This window comes from Schistocerca serialis, chromosome 1, assembly GCF_023864345.2.
Source record: "Schistocerca serialis cubense isolate TAMUIC-IGC-003099 chromosome 1, iqSchSeri2.2, whole genome shotgun sequence".
Lineage (NCBI taxonomy): Eukaryota > Metazoa > Arthropoda > Insecta > Orthoptera > Acrididae > Schistocerca > Schistocerca serialis.
In genome coordinates, this window is record NC_064638.1 from 864,476,771 (window position 1) to 864,499,628 (window position 22,858).

Here is a 22,858-nt window from a genome sequence, read left to right on the forward strand (position 1 = left end):
GAACAGGAAAGAGAGGTAATGACAATGGCACATAAAGTGCCCTCCACCACACACCTGTGGTAGGCTTGCGGAATATAAATGTAGATATAGATGTAGAATTCAGCGGACTATTCCTGTTGCCTTTTTTTGGGTGTTGGTGTGACCTGTGAAACTTTCCAGTCATTAGGTACAGATTTTTCGGCGGTTGAGCGGTTATATATGTTTGCTAAATATGAAGCTATTGCATCATCGTACACTGAAACGAACATAACTGGTATACAATCAGGAACAGAAGGCTTGGCCTTATTGAGTGATTTAAGCTACTTGGCTACACCAAGGACATCTCCTTGTAAGTTACTCATAGCGGTTGTTGTTCTTGATTCGAATTCTTGAACATTTAATGAATCTTGTTCGGAGTTTCAGAACACTATGTTTAGTAACTCTCCTTTAGTGGCACTGTCATCAGCACTATGACCGCTGTTATTGCGCAGTGAAGGTATTTATTGCGTCCTGCCACTGGCGTGTTTTGCTTACGACCAGAATCTATTTGGGTTTCCTGTCAAATTTCGAGACATAGTTTAGATGCGGAAACGGTCTAAAACATGTCGCGTTGACGATCGCGCTTAACTTCGTGCTTCTGTAAAACTTGGCCTGTACGTAGGTAGCCATGTGCCGCCATTTGTGGTAACCACATGTCGTGTGCTGCGCAGACGGGCTGGTCATCGTGGAGTGCGAGCAGCCGGCGGGGCAGCTGCTGCTGGACTACCTGACGGACGCCGTGGTGTCCCACAGGGCTCAGGTCTCGGGCCGGCCCTACGTGTCGCCCGACAGCCGCGCCGTCGTCACGCTGGACCGAGGCCGCGACGGCGTCACGCTCGTGGTGCAGCGCGTGCAGGGTAAGCACTCTCTGGCCCTGTAAGCCACCAGAACGCTCACTGTTCTGCCTCTGGAATACTGGAGCTCCTACAAATCATTTTCATTACATCTATCAGTTTTTCCTCTTTCCTGTCGTCTTCCATAGTTAAACGAAAATTATTATCACTCAACCACGATGTTACAAAAGAACGTCGCCTGTCACCCGATTTGTTCGTCTTTTATTAGTATAAGTTAATCAAGGAATAGCCACACAGTCTGAGGCATGGGTGCCTGTGTTGTCCTTACAGTTAAAAGTTAGATTAAGTAGTGTGTAATCCTAGGGACCGATGACCTCAGCAGTTTGGTCCCATAGTGCCTAACCACATACATAATCAAGGAATAGGACAATCAAGCACCTAATGAGACATACTGACATTCATCATTCAGTGCGCTAATCTGCACTGCTCTAAAGCTATGCGAAAAATATGAAGACCTGTAAGCAGCATTCCACCTGTGATATCTTAGGTTTTCTCGCCGTGATTGCTTGATACTGTGGAAGTACACTATTAATCATTTCACCAGCTCAGTTAGCTGCGTGCCGAGGAAACTTGGAAGTTTTTAGAACAACAGTGTCATTTGAGCATATGGAACGAGTACACATAGTTGTGAAAGTCACAACACCTAAACAAGACGAATAGGTCGGTCGCGGAAATATTGTGAAGAGAACGGAAACAACTCTGCAGAACACCCAGAAGTAAAACATTCAGCATTCCAAATGTTTCTCTTGACAACATTTGATATCCATCACCACCGATAAAATCCTCTACAGCTACGAAAATTATTTATTTCTAAAAAGGAAAGCACAAATCAGTTTCAGGACCTGCGTTCCATCATCAGGCGCATCTGCAAAATTAAAAATCAGTAATAACACCTATCCACATTGCTAAAATGAGAAACGTTAAACAGAACCAACATAAATTCTTAGAAAGAACCCCTGCACACACATTAACTGAGTTTGAATAGGTTAAAATATGGTAAAATAGTGCATACCTGGTACGTGGCATGAAACATATTATCCTCTTCAATCCTAAGCCTGCGAGAAAGCTTCTCGCATAGGAGGACCTAGATAAAAGGACAAAAGTCCCCAAATGAAAGAGCGAAACCACCCTTAAATGGAATCAAATACGAAGTATTAAAAGTTCGACATCCCAAATCCTCATTACAAAACTTACAACACTCTGGGCTTGCGCGTGTACCACAGATGGAACCACTTGTAGGTAGGTAGGCGATGTTTCAAACACTGAAACATCCAAAAAAGACGGTTATACCATACTGTGTACCTCAGGCATGTGGTTGTTATCAGTGATTTTTTCGTTTTATTTCAGATTTTATTCGTATGGTCAGTACTGCTATGAGCAGTGTTCCTTAAAAATTATTCATTATGATTTTTATTGTAATGGCTCTTATTAATATGATCAGTATTGCTCTAACGCATGAGTAGCTGCTTTTGCTATAATTTCTGGTAGACTAAGAGTGTTTTATAGATTTCTTCTTGCCGAGTTGTTCCACCACTTTGCATCACTAAATAATGCTGACAGTTTGGGAATATGCTCCCTAAGAGAGCTATACGAACTCTTGAGTCGCAATACAAGAACTATGACTATTTATTTTGGTTTGATCCTATTAGTTGGTTTGCAGTTAAGCCTAGCACAAACTTGGTAATCTGTAATTAGAGTCTCACTGATACGTGTGAGAAGTTATCTTTCACTGCAACGGATGCTAGTTTGTGGTTTATTAGACCTGGGGTTAGCAGTAACATTAATTCAAATTTTCACCTTCAGATTGTGTGAGTAGTCCACTGACTTAAGCTGTTGGCACATGGAATGAGGCAGGCAATGTTGACATGCACGCAGACACGATAGCCAGCGTCGCGAGACACGGCGCCGTCGTCACACGGCACGAGCTGGCTGACGTGATTTTGCGCTCTCAGCGCTCTCCAACGGCAGTTGCAGGCTTTATTTGGCTAGCAAATCATGAAATTTGTTCACGAAAATGGACGTGAACAAAATTCCTACGTTTAGCTCTATTAAAACCCAAATTTCCTCCCTCTATCATAAGCTAATAACGTTCTCTATGTGGTGCGCAAATAAAAACATCAGTATCTGTGAACATGTAATTACACAAAAAGAAAAGGTACATGGACATCATCTCACAAAACTTCCCCAAAATGAACAAACTCACTTCTGACAAAGAGTGTATTTATATCAACGTAACACCAAACATTATAGAAATCATACCTACTAATTTCATAGGGAAGTCTGACAATCTTTAATAAAATGAGAAGGTGGGAAAACATTTGCATAAGCAGGGCGCTAACCCTCTTTCACTTTTTTTTTTTTTTTTTTTTGCTTCCATAACGTGGAGCCTCTCCCAACTACACTCTGCTGAAACTCCTCTGGTATACTTCTTACATTTTCTGTTACAGCCTCCTAAAGGCTTCAATTGTCGAAATGTTGTTAATTGGCTTTTAATTACAAGAAATTCTGAAAGGATCGACAGGTTTTTCATTAATCTTCAATGGTCCATTGCCTTACAATGGCATATCCTTGCATTTGCAACAAAACATATCTATAACGATTCACGATTTATTCTCGAGACGTTCAATGTTCTCGTGCTTAGAAACAGTTTATATTTTCATGGTATAAAATACAACATAAAACCCTGTGAATATGCTTCTACTGAACGCGAAAAATACAATACGGCACCTCACTTTCTGCTTGTTTCGTATGGGAATGTTCTTACTTCCTATTGGTTCTACTTTACATGACACGTTGCCGAAATATCGAAGAACTCATTTTTTATTTCACTTGACGGAATGGCTTCTCAACATGACATAGCGCGAAGTGGCGTCACAAAACTTGTAGCGCGCACGTCAGCGTTAGCTAACTCGTCTCGTGTGCCAACGGCCTTACGTTTTCGGATACACGGCCGATCACACCGATACTTCAGTATTGGTTTCTGCTGGGAACGGCTCCGATGAGTGTGTATGTAGCAATAGTGAGTCGCAAATTTTACTCAAGGGGTTACGTCTACAGGTATAAATTATATATAATTCCCTTTCTTTGACTTTCATTCTTCGAAAGACATCCTACCTACCTTCATGCGGATCCATCTGTGATACACCGTTAAGCCCAGTCTGTTTTCAGTTTGTGATGGACATTTGAGATATCGGACAGTTAATACTTTATAACTGATTCCATTTAACAATGGCTTCGCTGTTTTAATTGGGTATCTTCGTCCTTTCATGTAAGTCCTCCTCTGTAAGAGGCTATCTGGCATCCATAGAATTGAACAGGATATCCTGTTTCATCCCATGTACCACGGACATACTATTTTAACGTATTTTAATCTATTTTAACCTCAATTAAGCATCATTTATGGCCTCTCTTTTTAATGCACGTATAGGGATTTTTTCTAAGAATTTATGTTGGTTCTGTTCAGTTTTTCTTATGTGAACAATGTGGGTTTCTTATCTTAACAATGTGGGTTGGTGTTATTGACTTATAAATTTGCAGATGCACCTGAAGATGGGACACAGGCCCTGAAACCGGATTGCGCGTTCCTGCTTAGAAATAAATAATTTTAACAACTGTGATGATTAAACATTCCGCTGTTCAGTTACGGCAGTGCAGACAAACACCTGAAATTATCAGAAGAAGAGCTATCGATATTGCATTGCGAAATATATCTGTATCTCTCTAGCCTCGAACTAGTAATGCAACCGATATGCTTTCAATACTTTGTTTGACAGCTTGGGTAAACATTGTAAAACCAAACAAACTTTTCAAAGACGTCTAAATCATTTAGATATCTTATTGAAGTTACACAAAAACGATATTAAGTGAAATCTTTACTATTGTACGCCACTTTACAAGGACAGGAAAACCAAACACAAATATCTGAACTGAGACAACTGATTTAAATTTTCTTATAGGAGATAAGGACTGCCCAAGACGATATTCTCAATAAATGTGTGGAGAAGATCTGAAAATGTTATGGAACTCATGAATGGTTATAACGATCCCACCAACTTAATAAACAAATGGCGAAAACGTGTTTATCAATGCTAGTTCTAAGCTACTAATCACAGATAAAAATGGAACTCATGAATGGTTATATGAATCCCACCAAGATAAGAAACAAATGGCGAAAACGTATTTGTCACTGCTGGTTCTAAGCTACTTATCATAGGCAAAAAGGAAAACGAGATGACAAGGCAAAATGTGGGCTCATGCTTTGGAACTAGCATGTATGCTGCCAATGATGATGGTAGTAATAACCACGACTATGAAACAATTATTCATGTGTACCACCATTATTTCGTGGCTAGTAGCAGTCTGATGACTATGATGAAAGAGTTCAGTGGGTGGTGTAAAGTAGAAACTGCTACTTTCTATATTTGATCTTGTCTTTTTGCTAAATCCGTCATAGAGAACGCGTTTCATCAGCTGACTGTAAGACGTTCTCCCCTTGGCTACAATTATAGGATCACCAGACATCTGGGTCAAGGCAGCTTTTGAGAGCAATATTACTCTTCAGTTGCCGGCCGGAGTGGCCGAGCGGTTCTAGGCACTACAGTCTGGAACCACGCGACCGCTGCGGTCGCAGGTTCTAATCCTGCCTCGGGCATGGATGTGTGTGATGTCCTTAGGTTAGTTAGGTTTAAGTAGTTCTAAGTTCTAGGAGCTGATGACCTCAGTAGTTGTCCCATAGTGCTCAGAACCATTTGAACCATTACTCTTCAGTTATTGAATATATGTATCATAAACACTCCCTTCGAGAAGCTATAAAATCATATAAGTCAGTGATCAAGTCATCACTAATCTAAGAAAACATTTCCATCAATCGATATAGTACAGCCACCTTATTTTCCTCTGAAGTGTGTTGAAAGTCATGCTAAATCAATGTTTGATAAGAGGTATTCGAAACCACAAATCAAAAGCAAAAGCTTGGGTCTTGTGGGACCAAAAAATAATGTTTCTACCCTCATGGTTACATCAATTCCACATTTGGAGCCACGTCAGTTTGGACAAATGTCCAGTTGTAGCACTGTATTTTTTTTTTTTCAAATTAAATTAGACTATAATCTGAGGTTCCTTCAATATAATTGTTTGATATTCTTAGTGGCTGGCTATTCAGCGGATGTCTTACGTATGATATTGTGTTTAACTGGTCACCTGAGGATTGTACAGCCATGGTATTGATGGTCGGCCCGTACAGAATTCATGATTCGATTCCTGGTTATCACATGAGATTTTCCTGGAATTGGATGAACTGGATGTGAACTGATTCCACTTCTTCAGGTGAAATGAGTAGATGACAAAATAAAAAAATAATTTACGCAGAATCTGCAGACATGGCGTCAAACTGAAAGCGTTCTACCAAACTGAAATACGCTACATACGTTTGCTTAACACTACATCACTGTCCGAAAATTTTAGATTTTCGTTTTGCAAATAGCTATAAATGATTTTCAATTAGAATTTTTTAGGGCAGTGAACAATAATGGGTATCTTAGGACAGGTTGTGATATCGGCTTCACCAAAAATTTATCTAATGTCTTCCCTATTGTTTCTGTGTAGCGTGCAATTTTTTTTAGAGGTTTCTCACACTGCACTTTAGATTTTATAAATAATTTGCAAGTAATCTCAATGTTGTGCATCTGTATGACAGTCGTATATGCAATACACCATTATGTTTAGTGTAAATAGGAATTAAACTTGAACTAGTATGTATTATCTGAATGTTATTTACTTATAAAAGAAATATTATAGTTAGTGTTTACGAAAGAAGACTTTAAAGCTCTTATAGTATAATTTAACAAACTTGGAACGACTACCGTCACCTAAAGCAATCCACAACGATTCCTAATTAGTGGAGGAAGTTTAACCATAAATCACGTTCCCTGTACGATCAGTATACGACCTCATTTTCAGACGACGGCCTCAAGTTTCTGTTCGACGTGAAGACGACGTTGAACGTCAGTGACATCGCCTTCTACCCGTCGAGAACGAACCACGGATACGACCTGTACGCCAGCGGAACCGATAAGGAGGACATACTCTTTCTGAATCTAGTCACAGGTGAGCTGCCTGACGTGTACGTCACACACCTCTTGTAGTTACTCTAGTTCCGTGCATCCTCTTGTTTAATTTGTTGACGCTGTGTACCAGAGAAGTAAAAGCAGGCTAAACAATGAAACAAAACAATAACCCTCTTGGGAAGGTAATGAATCGTGTTCGTTTTTGCGTATGTGTTATTTGAAAACTTGGCATTTTCTTCTCGCACGACTTCCATCGCTTTACATTCCCAGCTTGATTAGTAGTTATATAAAATGTTTTACAAAAATAACTGTGTTACTCGCTTCTTAACAAATTAAATTTTCGTTGTCAGTCTTTCCGTTCAAAAGTGAAAGAAATCCGTTAAAATATTTTGGAAAACATTATGGATGAATTTTTCGTAAGGAAACGAATCGCAGATTTGACGAAGAAATCATAAACGAAAGAAACTAATGGGGAGCAAGTGTTAGTTAAAAATGATGCATTCTGGACGAGCAAGTAGATTATTCAAGCAAACGAAACGAACAAAATAATAATAAAAAACTATTAATTTCCATCGGAGACTTATGTCAGCTCTCTTTGGGATCGGGAACAGCAGAAGCACGGGTCATAGTCGTGCGAAATGAGTTAAACCTGAATCGAGCTCTGCACCCGCCGGTAACTAACTACATTAACAATACGCCTAGAACGGCTCTCTTGTTGTCAACGCATTCAGTTTTCTTATTACACAATCACAAATCGCATGAAGAATTGATTCCTTCAGAGGAGAGCCATTTCTGGTGGGGTGACCCAAAGACACATCCGCTTCAACATACACAACTTTCCAAACAAGAGGGACAACAAGGAAACCACATTGCTTCCGAAGTTTCTCAGTCGGGAAGTTTAGTATCGGTGTGTATTACCAGTAGGGACTTAACCGACGGGACATAGATTTTAAAGTGCAAAAACTATTTCAGACTCTCAAGGTTGCACAGGAAATTATGGAGAGTTGCATGTGTAGAATTACTAGGACACACAGGAAAAGAAAGAGGTCATGGAGTAGGCTGTAGTGGAAGACATAACTGAAAGTGTGTGGGAAAAGGCTACTATATGTGTCAGGGATATTCTTTTCTGAATCCCAGAAATAAGACATACAGAGGCAAAATAAAGTCATAGATGTACTATAGCCGTTTCTCAGGCCTGAATGTTTGTTTGGCTGAATGAAATATTCTAAAGTATGGAAAGAGTGTTGATACGTCTGCAACTATTTTATGTCTATCTCTCTTTTGTCATGTGAACTACAGAAGTTAAAGACTATACGTCTCATTTCTTGTTCCTGTCATAATTTCTTACTTATTTTTATATTTTCTATCATTCTGATTCGTCTGTTGCACTCTGTAAATGTTTAAGGAAATCATCAAAACCTTGCACGGTTTCAGCTTCTGCGTCACCTGTCGTGTTGACAGCTCAAATATTACGGGTATATCTACCCAAAATATGTCTCTGTTCTATTTTCTTCATACTCGTACTGTTTAAGTTTTCTTTCTCTCTTATTAAATTTTTCTTGTGCCTTTTCACAATCTCTTGGTGTCATTTCTGAACAGATATTATTATTATTATTATTATTATTATTGTCATTATTCATGATACTTTTTTATTATGTGTATATGATGTATCGCCAAAACTCTCGATTACTCTTTAACTGTTTCCTAGTTCCAGTTCAGATGATCTTTTATTTCCCCTCAAAGAACTGTTGCTAAGTATGCGTACTTTTACGTTTGTTTAAACTGCATTTTACTAGAGGCTAAACCTGACTCGTCTTTCATTCTAGAATAGTTTCCTATTCTTACATAAATTCTCCTAATGTACATTACTTGTGTCCCGCTTTGTGAGTTTGTTTCTCCCCATTTTTCTATGTGTTATTACTACGCATTTTAAGAGTTCTTATTTACTAACAATTTAAAAATTATTTGCCAGACATGCATTTCGAACAAATATTTTCTTGCTTTGTGAAGTGTATTGTAATTCATTTTAAGCTCTAATTGGTCAGTGCAAAGGAAGTAATTTTTTCTTTCTTTAAGAATGTGTTAGGGACATGATAACGTTGCAGCAGTGAACGGTATGTATGGAAAGTGCGACCAGTGGCTTTATAATGTTTCTTACAACTTTTATTTGAGCGTTAGTCAGTTTTGGTGTCACCGTAAACTCAGCATAAGATGGTAAGTATTTACAGGCGCCTTAAATTTTGAATCAAACATTTATCCGAATGGGACGTAAGTTGCTGGATGTGATGTACACGTACAGAGAAAAGAAAAAGTTCATAATTTCAGAAAAATTGGACGATTTATTCAAAAGAAAGAGCTTCACAAATTCAGGAAGTCAATAACACGTTGGTCCACCTCTTGCCCATATGCAATCAGTTATTCGTCTTGGCATTAATTGACAGAGTTGTTGGATGTACTCCTATGGATATCGTGCCAAAATCTGTTCAATTGGCGCGTTGGATCATCAAAATCCCGAGCTACTTGGAGGGCCCTGCCCAATCTGCACCAAATGTTCTCAAATGGGGGGCGGGGGGGGGGGGGGGATCTGACGACCTTGCTGGCCACCTGTTGGCAAGCACTAAGACAAGCAGTAGAAATTCTCGCCGTATGCAGGCGAGCATTATAGATATAAGCCCAAGGTGGCTTTCCCTGAACGGCAACAAAACGGGGCGTATAGTATCGTCGACGTACCACTGTGTTGTAAGGATGCGCAGATGACAACCAAAAGGGTTCTGCTACGAAAATAAATGGTATCCCAGACCATCATTCCTAGATTTCTGCCCGAATGGCGGCCAACAGTCAGGTTGGCCTTCTATCGCTGTCTGGGGCGTCTCCAGACAAGTCTTCAGCCTGCAGTATCATTGACTGGAGTAGAACTGCCTTCAGTTATGAGACCTGCTTCGAACTGAGCGCCTATGGAGACGACCAGGACAGTGTTGTGATACCAACCTGACTGTCGCCAGCCGTTAGGCCCGCAACCAGGAGTCATGGACGGGATGCCATTTCTTTTCATAGGCAGACCTTTTTGGTTGTCCTCTGCGACACCCTTACAGCATAGCGGTAGGTCGACGATATTCTGCGCACCATTTTATTTCCCTTCATGGCAAGCCAATCTGGGCTTACATTTCAGCAAGATAATGCCCGTCCACACATGGCGAGAGTTCCTACTGCCTGTTTCGTGCTTGCGAACAGGTGGCCAGCAAGGTCGCTGTATCTATTCCCAATGGGGGACGTTTGGGGCAGTATGTACCGACAGGGCTCTCCAACCAACTCGGGTATTTGACGATCAAACACGCCAATTGTTCGATTTTGGCATGATATCGCTCAAGTGGACATCCAACAACCCTATCAATCAATGCCAAACCAAATAACTGCTTTTATAAGGACCACAGTTGGACCAACGCATTATTGACGTCCTCAAGTTGTGAGGGGCTTGCTCTTTAATGAATCATCCAGCTTTTCTGAAATCGTAATCATTTGTTTGTGCGGACATGTATACGACATCTACCGATTTCCGTCTCGTATTTCATCTGTGATTCATTCAGTTAGTGGTTGAAATTTCGTTTCAAGCATTCTTTATTCAGTTGTTCCTTTATAAGACCATAGTCACCACAGGTATAGCTTCAGTCTACTTGACACAGTGGACGGCCGTTCACGAGTAGTGTACTGAATCCGGCGAAGTGATAAACTTAGGCCATGTGAAGTATAGTCTTCAGCGCTTTCCGTATCTTTGTGACATACATGTTGTTTTCATTACAGACAGTGGTCAATATAAATTTTGCATAGTGTCGAAACTGTAATGTTCAACTTTTTGATCCAGAAATATGTTATGATATGTACATATTAATTTTTTGTAATGTAATTCTGGCGGAAACAGACCACGTTCCTGTAGTGAGGGGGCAGTTTCTGCAGTCTATGGTAGTCGTGTTACCTGTAAATATTGCAGTAATCGTACTGGGTGTCATTACGAGATTTGCCAAGAGCAGGTATTGCCTGCAGGGGGAGCAAATATTAATACGAATTGTCGAAGACAGCCGAATTGTATATTTTATTGACCGGTTTCGCGCTGTCAGTGTCAATTTCATCATCTACTACTGTACTTTATACGTACGAGGTGCATTCAAGTTCTAAGGCCTCCGATTTTTTTTCTAATTAACTACTCACCCGAAATCGATGAAACTGGCGTTACTTCTCGACGCAATCGCCCTGCAGACGTACACATTTTTCACAACGCTGACGCCATGATTCCATGGAGGCGGCGAAGGCTTCTTTAGAAGTCTGTTTTGACCACTGGAAAATCGCTGAGGCAATAGCAGCACGGCTGGTGAATGTGCGGCCACGGAGAGTGTCTTTCATTGTTGGAAAAAGACAAAAGTCACTAGGAGCCAGGTCAGGTGAGTAGGGAGCATGAGGAATCACTTCAAAGTTGTTATCACGAAGAAACTGTTGCGTAACGTTAGCTCGATGTGCGGGTGCGTTGTCTTGGTGAAACAGCACACGCCCAGCCCTTCCCGGACGTTTTTGTTGCAGTGCAGGAAGGAATTTGTTATTCAAAACATTTTCGTAAGATGCACCTGTTACCGTAGTGCCCTTTGGAACGCAATGGGTAAGGATTACGCCCTCGCTGTCCCAGAACATGGACACCATCATTTTTTCAGCACTGGCGGTTACCCGAAATTTTTTTTTGTGGCGGTGAATCTGTGTGCTTCCATTCAGCTGACTGGCGCTTTGTTTCTGGATTGAAAAATGGCATCCACGCCTCATCCATTGTCACAGCCGACGAAAAGAAAGTCCCATTCATGCTGTCGTTGCGCGTCAACATTGCTTGGCAACATGCCACACGGGCAGCCATATGGTCGTCCGACAGCATTCGTGGCACCCACCTGGATGACACTTTTCGCATTTTCAGGTCGTCATGCAGGATTGTGTGCACAGAACCCACACAAATGCCAACTCTGGAGGCGATCTGTTCAACAGTCATTCGGCGATCCCCCAAAACAATTCTCTCCACTTTCTCGATCATGTCGTCAGACCAGCTTGTGCGAGCCCGAGGTTGTTTCGGTTTGTTGTCACACGATGTTCTGAATTCACTAAACTGTCGCACCCACGAACGCACTTTCGACACCTCCATAACTCCATCACCACATGTCTCTTTCAACTGTCGATGAATTTCAATTGGTTTCACACCACGCAAATTCAGAAAACGAATGATTACACGCTGTTCAAGTAAGGAAAACGCAGCCATTTTAAGTATTTAAAACAGTTCTCATTCTCGCCGCTGGCAGTAAAATTCCATCTGCCGTACGGTGCTGCCATCTCTGAGACGTATTGACAATGAACGCGGCCTCATTTTAAAACAATGCGCATGTTTCTATCTCTTTCCAGTCCAGAGAAAAAAAATCGGAGGCGTTAGAGCTTGAATTCACCTCGTAGTTTAAACATAAGTTTAAGAACTATAGTACTACCAGATTACTCCTTAGAGATGTTAGGCAATTCTAAAGCCAATCTTTAATGCTGTCTTCTAACGCTATTCTGTGTATTCTGATGATGCTCTTGTTCATTTGAAGAGCGAAACAGGTCAATATGAAATACAAAGTGCGATTTGTGGCTGTCTTCGAAAACTCAGTCATTAGGAGAGTTGGGTTGTTTCAGAATGGTTCAGACAGGAATAGTGTAAGATGAGAGGCGCTGTACCGTCACTCAATGGAGCAGGGAATGAGACAGAAGAACATCGCAGTCAATGTTGCAGTCACACAAAGTGATGTCTCTAGCTTCCAGAGCAAGTTTCTAGCGACAGGATCAGTTCCGGATCGTCACAGAAGTGTCCATGAGAGAAAAATAACCTGTGTGCAGGACCCATATCTGTGTATGACACCAAGTAGAAATCCTCAACACACCACTCCACGTCTACAGCAGCAGTTCCAAACAGCTCTGGGGGTGCAGGTATCAACACAAGCTCCATGAGTAGGGATTACGTGCCAGAAGACCTCTCAAGGCTCCTCCTCTAAATCGGATTTGGAGAGGGGCTCGTGTCGCAACGGCATGGAAACACTCGTTGTGGACGAGGTAGCAGTGGGCCACATCGTTCTTTTTTCTCAGACCGGTACCCGTCTCCTCTCTGACGCTACTGCTATTCGTTTGTGGACGCAACGAGGATAATGTTTACACCCTAATTGTACGCAGACAGCCATCCTTATCAAGGTTGTTCAGTTATGTTTTGTGGTGGAACCATACACTATGTCATCAAAAGTATCCGGACATCTGGCTAAAAATAACTTACAAGTTCGTGGCGCCATCCATTGGTAATGCTGGAACTCACCTTGATGACAGCATCCACTCTCGCAGCCTCGCGGGTTAGCCGCGTGGTCTTAGCACCTTGTCACGGTCCATGTGGCTGCCCCCGTTGAAATTTTGAGTCCTCCCTCGGGCATGGTGTGTGTGTGTGTGTGTGTGTGTGTGTGTGTGTGTGTGTGTGTGTGTGTGTGTGTGTGTTGTGCCATGGCGTAAGTTAGTTTAAGTTAGATTAAGTAGTGAGTAGGCTTAGGGACCGATGACCAAAGCAGTTTGGACCCATAAGACCTTACCACAAATTTCAAAAAAATTTCCACTTTCGCAGGCATATATTCAATTAGGTGCTAGAAGGTTTCTTGGGGAATGGCAGCCCATTCTTCAAGGAGTGCTGCACTGAGGAGAGGTATCGATGTCGTTCGGTGAGGCTTGGCACGAAGTCGGCGCTCCAAAACATCGCAAAGGTGTTCTATAGGATTCAGGTCAGGACTCTGTGCGGGCCAGTCCGTTACGGGGATGTTATTGACGTGTAACTATTCATCCACAGGCGATGCGTTATGAACAAGTGCTCGGTCGTATTGAAAGATGTAATCGTCATCCCCGAATTGCTCTTCAACAGTGGGAAGCAACAAGGTGCTTAAAACAGCCCTATGCTACGATAGTGCCACGCATAACAAGGGTTGCAAACCCATCCATGAAAAACACGATCACACCATAACACCACCGCCTCCGAATTTTACTGTTGGCACTACACACACTGGCAGATGACGTTCACCGGGCATTCGCCCAACCGCCATACCCACACCCTGCCATCGGATCGCCACATTGTGTAACGTTATTCGTCACTCCACACAACGTTTTCCCACTGTTCAATCGTCCATTGTTTACGCTCCTTACACTAAGCGAAGCGTCGATTGGTATTTACCGGCATGATGTGTGACTTATGAGCAGCAGCTCGACCATAAAATCCAAGTTTTCTCACCTTCCGCCTAACTGCCATAGTACTTGCAATGGATCCTGATGCAGTTTGGAATTCCTGTGTGATGGTCTGGATAGATGTCTGCCTATTACACATTACGACCCTGTTAAACTGTCGGCGGGCTCTGTCAGTCAACAGATGAGGTCGGCCTCCACGATTTGTGCTGTACGTGTCCCTTCACGTTTCCGCTTCACTATCAGATCGGAAATAGTAGACCTAGCGATGTTTAGGCGTGTGGAAATCTCTCGTACAGACGTATGACACAAGTGACACCAAATCACCTGACCACGTTGGAAGTCCGTGAGTTCCACGTGGTGCCCCATTCTGCTCCCACACGATGTCTAGTGACTACTGAGGTCGCTGATAGGGAGTACCTGGCAGTAGGTGGTAGCACAGTGCACTTAATATGAAATACATTTGTTTTTGGGAGTGTCCGGATACTTTTGATCACATAGTGTATATGGCCGCAGGACACCCCTTGTGAAAATATTTTGGAGGATGACTGGTGTGAAGTATCGGGACGACATCTTTGCATACACATTGGCCCCATTTGGTGAACATATTGGAATGGGATTCACACAGAGGATGACAATGCACGCTCTTATGTCATAATCTTGTAAAAACCTTCCAAGTGGAGCATAGAATGAGCACCATGGAGTGGCCTCCATATTCTTCAGGACGGCATCATAGAGGCAACTGTGCAGCAGTGAGGCAATATTCTACGGCCTTATCTGGACAGTTTCCTAAGGCGTAGGCCTAACTCCAATAAGAAGTGTCTCAAACTACGAGGGCCAACTGGTTAATGAACAATGTGTTTTTCAAGATGACAATGAAAAGAAACTTAGTGTTTGCAGTGGAATATTTTGTAAGGTTTGTTTTTGTTCTTTTTTGTGTTTATCACGCGGAAGTGTGTCTATTTTCTTTATTTTTGTTTTCTTACAACTGTACATGACAGAAAAAAATCAGTTTTGTTTTCTATTATATCCAGAAATTGACAATAAAGCAATATTCAACATTTATTTTGACCACTGTTCAAATATTGTAACAAAATTATTAATTTAACAATATACCTCACGATACGTCGTGTAAGCGACAAAGTTCTCAGTGATAGGCGAAACTTCTCTATCACTATAAAATTGATGATCTGTGGTTTATAGCATCTGACGTTTGAGGGGACTTCCTACCTTAATGAGAGTCGATATAAGAGGTTTAACTTGCACATCCAGTAGCCTGATTCCGCATAGTGGTCAGGGTGCAGCCGTGTGCAGCGAGCTCGCTCGTGCCCGCAGGCAAGGTGGAGATGATCACAGGCGTGGGCCGCGCGATGCCGGCCCGCCTGTCGCAGTGGGGCGCGCCGAACCGGCCCATCGCCGCCTCGGGCGTCTTCGGCCACTACATGGTGACGTCGGCCAGCGGCGCGCTCTTCGTCATCAACGGCGAGACGCGCACCGTCAACTGCGAGATCGGCGGGCTGGCGCGGCCGCGCGCGCTCGTCTGGGTCACGATGCGCCTGCAGTGACGCCGGCCCGCACGCCTCGGCGCGGCGCACACGTCCTCCGCCACTCACCGCTGCCACCCGGCCTCCGACTCGCAGCATCCGTTCACCAGACTGGCAGAATTCTTCCTCCCTCGCTGTACTCAGTGACTCTCCCGCCTAAACCCGCGTGTCTCAAGACTGTCAAATGAATAATTTCGTCTACAGTCCACGTAATATGCAATTAGCTGTCGTCACAGCAGCGTCTCCCCCCTTCCCCCATCGCCCCTTCACGTAACTCTCCCTATTGTATACACGCAGACTGAAGCGACGAATGAAAATTTGTACCAAGACCAGGATTCAAACCTGGGTCTGCAGCTCAGTAGGCAGACGCGATAACCACTACGCCACCCTGGCACAGTGGCTTTGCATAACCACGCGGACTGCCACAGCGCGCCTCCTTCCTCAAACCAAATTCACTCCTCAGCCACCAGGTATTCCCGCGAAACTCGAACAGAATTGCAGAGACTCTCCAACTCTATTGGAATATCACCTTAGTAATACTGTTCGACTCCAGGGGGAATCCCAAGTGAGCTGAGCCGTGAATAGGAATTTTGACTGAGGAGTGAGGCGAGCGATAGTAGTCCGTGCACTTGTGCAAAGCCGCTGAACCAGGGTGGCGTAGTGGTTACAGCACCTGCCTAGCGAGTAGGAGATCCGGGTTCGGATTCTGACTTCGGTACAAATTTTCATTCGTTACTTCAGTCTGCATATACACATCATAGATGTTTCGGACTAGAAAACGGCTCCGAACAACGTAGTTTCATTTGATCTCTTCTGTTTGGCTGTGAGATTATTGACTATCACCATGGTAAAAGGGCCGGGTCTCTAAAGCGTCACTGACATTAAACCCTCTTACAAATTACTTTTAGCATCGTAGGCAATTTTCTGTTGATATGTTTGCTGCGTCCAGAAAAAAATTAGACAGCTATATGGAGCTATGCCACATGATAATTGCGCTACGCAGATCGTGCAGCCCGAAGCACACTCTGAACAGACGCGCCGTTTTTTAAGTCGGCAACGTATCTCCGTTTTACTTACAGACTATTCCACACGACTTTTACGAGTACACATTTCTTACTTTACATACTGTAAAACGCAATATTTTTTAAAGGAAACATTTACGCAAGTCTCCGTGAAATATTCATGTAGCCTTTGCCGAACGGAATGTTTCGTCAATGTACGCAGGCTTTTTTCGCTAGTAGACACAGAAACATGCTTTACTTTATAGTAAGTCTATTTTCTATCTTCTATTATTGTTTTCTGAGTGGTTACATGACGATGAATTGGAATTCTTAGACTACATGAATCTAACGTTCATTGTACTCACAGCCCTACACACTATCTATTGCCTGACGTGACAGCTTTCTTAACAATCATTTGCGAAACCTTTAAACATACAGTTATGCCTCATTTCCTTTTATGATAGCGTATACTATATTCATTTCAGGAGTTTGAGAGCGAGCTTTAAATGTAGTCTATATCTTTGCCCTCTGATAATGTGTTTACCATTTTGGAACGTTTCATGTAACTTATTCCAACTAACTCTTTTAGAACCTCTTTTCCACTATTGTGACATTGTTTCATCAGTGCAGGTCAGAGACATCTGCATTGTACGTGAGAGAAGCGTTATAACTTTATAGCAACTCTACAGGAAAAAAATCAAGAGATAAAACTGGGAAGCGAGAATCTGCGGAATGATCAGTGTCATTATTCTACCCTGTCTGACGCAATTAAATTATCACTTTTTCGAAACCCCGTAATTGTCTTGCACTGCGACGCAAAAGTTTCATGTTTGGCTCAACGGTGCCTACAATATTCCTCTACGTGCAAAAACTTGGCGTTCTATGACGGCATCCTCGGGCTTGGCGACGATTCAAATAGCATGGTGCGCGACATATGCGAAATAAAGAGCAGAGCTCACAAGTCCATGTGAGGTGTAATTCGGGTTAGTGGTGTCACATTGGCATCAAATTTCACCCCTATTCTGCCAATGCCACCATGGAGGTGCCACTCGAGGGGAAGGTCGTTGGTCTCTTACCCACATGTCACACCTTTTCATGACGCCTCTGCGATGGAGGGTTGAACAACGACGCCCAGCGTAAAAATCACGCGATTTTCTTATGGACAGCCGAGAATAATATTTCGGACACACCGCCGCTCACTACCGACATAAAGGGCGGCAGTGGGAGGCGTAAATCATGTCATGCAAAACATCCCTTCCCTTGGGGTGCTGATTCCCACACATTTGTAGTCAAAAACTAGAGCTTGCAGTATGATGAGCAACAGGACGACGTTCTTGAACACTTTTGAAGCTGCTGACATCCCTATGACCATTCAACTCTTTTCTAAAGACGTCATTGGCCAGCCGCCACAAAGAAAATAATTGCATCTATTTGAAGCGATGCGCGACCCCAATTTTTGCTCTGGTGTACTGTGAAGAGCCACTAGCGACCGTTCAAGACTATCAGACGAATTGTGAACATTCTCCAAACCAGAGAAGGGTGTTTATGCTTTTTCAGTCCTTGTGTCTTGCACAAACTTTTAGCGTGATCATGGACTGGAGAGGATTGTGAGTCACATTCACATGTGCATGAATAAAACAGCAAAGGCTTCCTCTAAAACCCCAAGCATTGTAACACCCTAAACTGTGACGGTTCCTTGGCGCCAGCAAGTAGGCAACCCATTAGACACTCCTCAGATTCGCTATGCCCGCAAGCTGGCCCTATAGCAGCAGTGCAGCGCCACTAAGCTCAAAGGTTTCAAAAGATTGCCTCCCTGCAGGTACCTAGCGTTCTGTCACAGCTTGTCTCTGTAGAGTTGCGTGTTACATTTCTGAAGAATAGTTTGCACGTAGTACCACGGGTGTTCACATTCTTGGGGTCTTAGAATAACCCTTCGCCATTCTTTTCAGACATATGCCAGTGTAAATGTCCACATCCCCCCTCCACTCCCCCCATCCCCCCCCCCCCCCCCCCCACCGCCGGCCCACGCCTCAAAAAGCGCAAACAACCATTGCTGTTTCGGAGCACGTTCAAACTTCGTTGAACGGTTTGTAGAGGTTACACACTGTACGACAGAGCATAAATTTTGGTCGCACTACAGTCCAAAGGGACGAATCACGTTCAGTGGTGTTTCAGCCACTTGATGACCTTTGAGAAAGACTGAATCGTCCGGGTGGTGTCAGCGGTGTCAAAGGTTATCAAGAACGTCATGCTGTCGCTCGTCACACTGGAAACAGTGACCGAGAAATGTCTGGGACTCAACACCCCAGCGGAAATGGTGGTTTAATTGGCGCCCTTATGTGCCCTTTATGACGATTCTGAGCAGCGGTGTGTCTAGAATGTTTTCTCGTTCACCCATGAGAAAACCGGATGATACCAGCGCCGGCTGTCGTGGCTCTGACCTCCACCGCACAGGCGTTACAACAAGGGGTGGTATGTGGATAAGAGGGGGTGTGAAGACCTCCCCATCATGCGACACACCTATGGTGGCACTGGGCAGAATAGTGGCGAAATTTGGTATCAGTGTGAGACCATTAACCCACCTTGCCCTTACATGAACTTCTGAGCTCTGTCCTACATGTCGACACCTTGCTGTCTGAAGCATCGCAGAGACCAAGGGTGGCGTAGCAGGGCCTCACGTTTTTCCAAAGTTACAGAGGAATTTTATAGACACCACTGAGCTAAATTTCAAACTTCTGCTTAGCAATGGGAGACAATGACGGGGTTTCGTAAAAATGTTCGTTTAATTTTATTCAATAGTGTAGTTTCATGGACATCTCCCTCGGATGTTAGTAGTTTCTCTGATCACAACATCTATCCGCAGTGTCTAGTTGTTAATGAATTTGATGAAATTTTATGAAAAAGTAAAGTCAACTGATTCTTCGAGTTATCTGACCAAAATATCTGTGTGGTTTGAGAGTTACAATGTGTAGGCCGGGTTAATTGTTACTTCGTCGGATCGTTTTTCTTATCGCTAACACTTTAACTTCTGAACAAACTAACAGAGATGCGTAATGCATTGGGTATTCAAAAATTGAGGAAAAACTGTAAACCACATGCTTGATGGGGTACAATGAAGACTTATTTTATTAACGATACAAAACGATAAAGAAAGATACACTTTGTCTCCGTGAACCGGTGGTTGACGTACAAATAGCCATGGTTGCTGATTTAGTGTTTCTTAATAGCACTTCACACATTTCAGATAGAGCGAATCGCCTCACAATTTTCAGTCAAATGAGTCTTCAAAAGCTTTAGTCGACGGTTTTTAGTATTTTACACGATGGTCGTTAATCACGTAGAGACCATTACATGAGTAAGACAGCAATGTGCATTCATTGACAGTGTTGTAAATTGAGACAAATAGGGGCATCTTTACTAATATTACCTCTTATAACAAAACCAGAACCATTTACAGATCGCTCTCTTTCGTCACGTCAGCGTAGACTATTAATATCTACACGGAAACCTTAGCTGAAAACTGTGACAGCCTTTTATATATCCGTTTGGTGTTACACGTGGCTTCTGTAGCATTAATGTCTCAGTTCCAGAATGGCAGTATAATGCTTTCACTTTCGTATGCGACGATCAACAGATGTAATAAGATTTCTTGCACAGTTATTCAGCTGTATAACAAACTTTTATTTCGTAACCTGTTTCAGTCTTGCAGTTTGTAACAAGCAATAAAAATCAAAATGTGAAAAATATGCTCAGGCGATTTCATGCTAAACATTGAATATTTATACAAAGACTGACATTGTTAGTCCAACAATGCCTGAAACCATATATAGATAACGAAGGACAACTAATGACGAAATATACTTCGAACTTATACGTACAGTATCAATACGCAATGTTGTAATACCATTTTTTACGCAGGTATCTGATGATGTAAAAAATGTAAGACCGAAACTGGTTATAAAATGAAGTTTTATTATACAAGTGAGTGACTGTGGATCGTGAAATTCAGAAAGTGTTAAATACTTAGTCGTGGATTCCATATTGCTATCACAGAGTGTAGAGCCTTGCAGACTTCTTCATTCGCTCACATCCTCATAGTGACACACTTCTTTGACAAAAAGAATAAAAAAGGGTTTAATAGAGAGCGTGTAAGAAACTGACATCTGTCGCAGTTGTCAAATTTGTTACATGCAGAGAAAAATAAGTAATTTCATACCCCACACAATTTCATTTTTCGCTTTTGTACCTTCTGACTGGTTGGATGACACTGCAATAACTGAGCTGCTACTGATGAATGACGCGCTCACAATAACGTATTGAGTTTATAATTTGTTTTCTTTGCATGTATGATAACAGTACTGTGTGATGGGCTATGTGGATTTGTTGTTGTTGTTGTTGTTGTGGTCTTCAGTCCTGAGACTGGTTTGATGCAGCTCTCCATGCTACTCTAGCCTGTACAAGCTTCTTCATCTCCCAGTACCTACTGCAACCTACATCCTTCTGAATCTGCTTAGTGTATTCATCTCTTGATCTCCCTCTACGATTTTTACCCTCCACGCAGCCCTCCAATGCTAAATTTGTGATCCCTTGATGCCTCAAAACTTGTCCTACCATCCGGTCCCTTCTTTTTGTCAAGTTGTGCCACAAACTCCTCTTCTCCCCAATTCTATTCAATACCTCCCCGTTAGTTATGTGATCTACCCATCTAATCTTTAGCGTAGTATTTTCGTACGAAGAATCAGCATCTTACTTTTAGCCAATTTTCCAAATAAGTACTGACACACCTTTACGTTACCTTCAAGCCATGGTTACTTAACTCCGAAATATGCTGCTAATTCAACTAACGTAAGACGAAATTTTCATCTGACAGTCGTATCTCATACTATTTCAGACGCCTAAAGGCACCCATATTCCTTCAACAAAGATTTTTATTTATTTTAAAATTATTTTCATTCTATTACTATGAGCCCAACTGCGTGGACTCTGACTCTTTCATTGAAACAAAATTATGTTTTCAGAGTAACGTAGCACTTTAAAATATTTGTGAAAACATTATGTTTAATACCTGGTACTGGATTAGCTGCCGTAATTGCTGTACTTTTACAGTACAATTTTTCTATTTTGGAAACCTAGAAGGAATGTGTAAAGATATTAAGTTTCTGTTACTCACTTCGTATTTGTTAAATTTTTACAAGTGAGATTGCCTTGAAGAGTTGAAACGTCAGTTTACAAAGAAATTAACCTACTCATTGCACTTACTGGAGTAGTGATGACAATTTTTCTTGCACTATTCTATAGTATCAACTGCAAAAACGCAGTTTTCTAATCGGAGGTTGAATGTAATGCTATGTACCCAGTTGGCTTAAAATATGAAAATGGTGAACGAATATGAGCTGTCGCCATTAAAGGTCCGCGGTGGTAGTTTTACGAGGACCTCACAGCTCCATTCTTTGGGTCCCAGAGCGTGTGGGTGGAAACGCAGCGCCCGTTTGCTGAGACGTGCAGTCCTGGCCATCTCGTCCCGATTGCAGGCGCAACTGGTGTCCGCAATTCTTTCGTTGTCTAGTCACTGTGTTTCTTTTCCTCACTAAAAGTTTTGTCTGCGTGTTCATGTGATGTACAGCAAATGAGAAGAAATGAACTTCTACAATTCACAAATGTGTACATAATATTTTTACATAGATTTAAAATTTTCCTTATTGTGAAGTACTGTACGTCATGGCACAAGTTTAGTTCTATAGCGTAATTACATGGTACAACAATGAAAAAAACTATACTGATTTTTGTATGTAAGACATGTTACACTGCCTTGTACATAAGTAGCTAAGTTATAGAATGAAGCATTTGTTAATCGTTTACACATGTAATAAAGATCAAAGTCGTCGACTGGAAAGAAACAGGACAGCATTGTACTTAACATAGCGATTTCACACACTCACATATCTAAAAGAATAATAATATTCGCATATTACAACACAGCTTGCTTAGCATACCAGCGTACATCTAACGTTTGATAGGGAGGAGAGACGGGAGCTGGAGGAAAAATGCAATTGTGGCAAAGCGGAGCAATGCATGAAGTCATGTCCTGAAGGCCTCCACCCACTGCATAATTACGT

General features: G+C 42.3%; 1 protein-coding gene and 1 non-coding gene across 2 annotated transcripts in view; one reads left to right on the forward strand and one right to left on the reverse strand.

Moving 5' to 3' along the window:
• LOC126440939 (follistatin-related protein 5-like) overlaps window positions 1-15,762 on the forward strand; it is a 133,925-nt gene extending 118,163 nt beyond the window's left edge. Inside the window, exons 13-15 of the mRNA XM_050090678.1 lie at window positions 690-875; window positions 6,831-6,977; window positions 15,533-15,762. Of these exons, the coding sequence (XP_049946635.1) occupies window positions 690-875; window positions 6,831-6,977; window positions 15,533-15,762 (563 nt within the window). The remainder of the gene's footprint in view (window positions 1-689; window positions 876-6,830; window positions 6,978-15,532) is intronic.
• A 300-nt stretch (window positions 15,763-16,062) lies between these two features.
• On the reverse strand, window positions 16,063-16,134 carry Trnas-acu (transfer RNA serine (anticodon ACU)). The gene has a single exon. It is a non-coding gene; the product is annotated as a tRNA-Ser (tRNA).
• Between the last annotated feature and the right edge of the window lie 6,724 nt (window positions 16,135-22,858).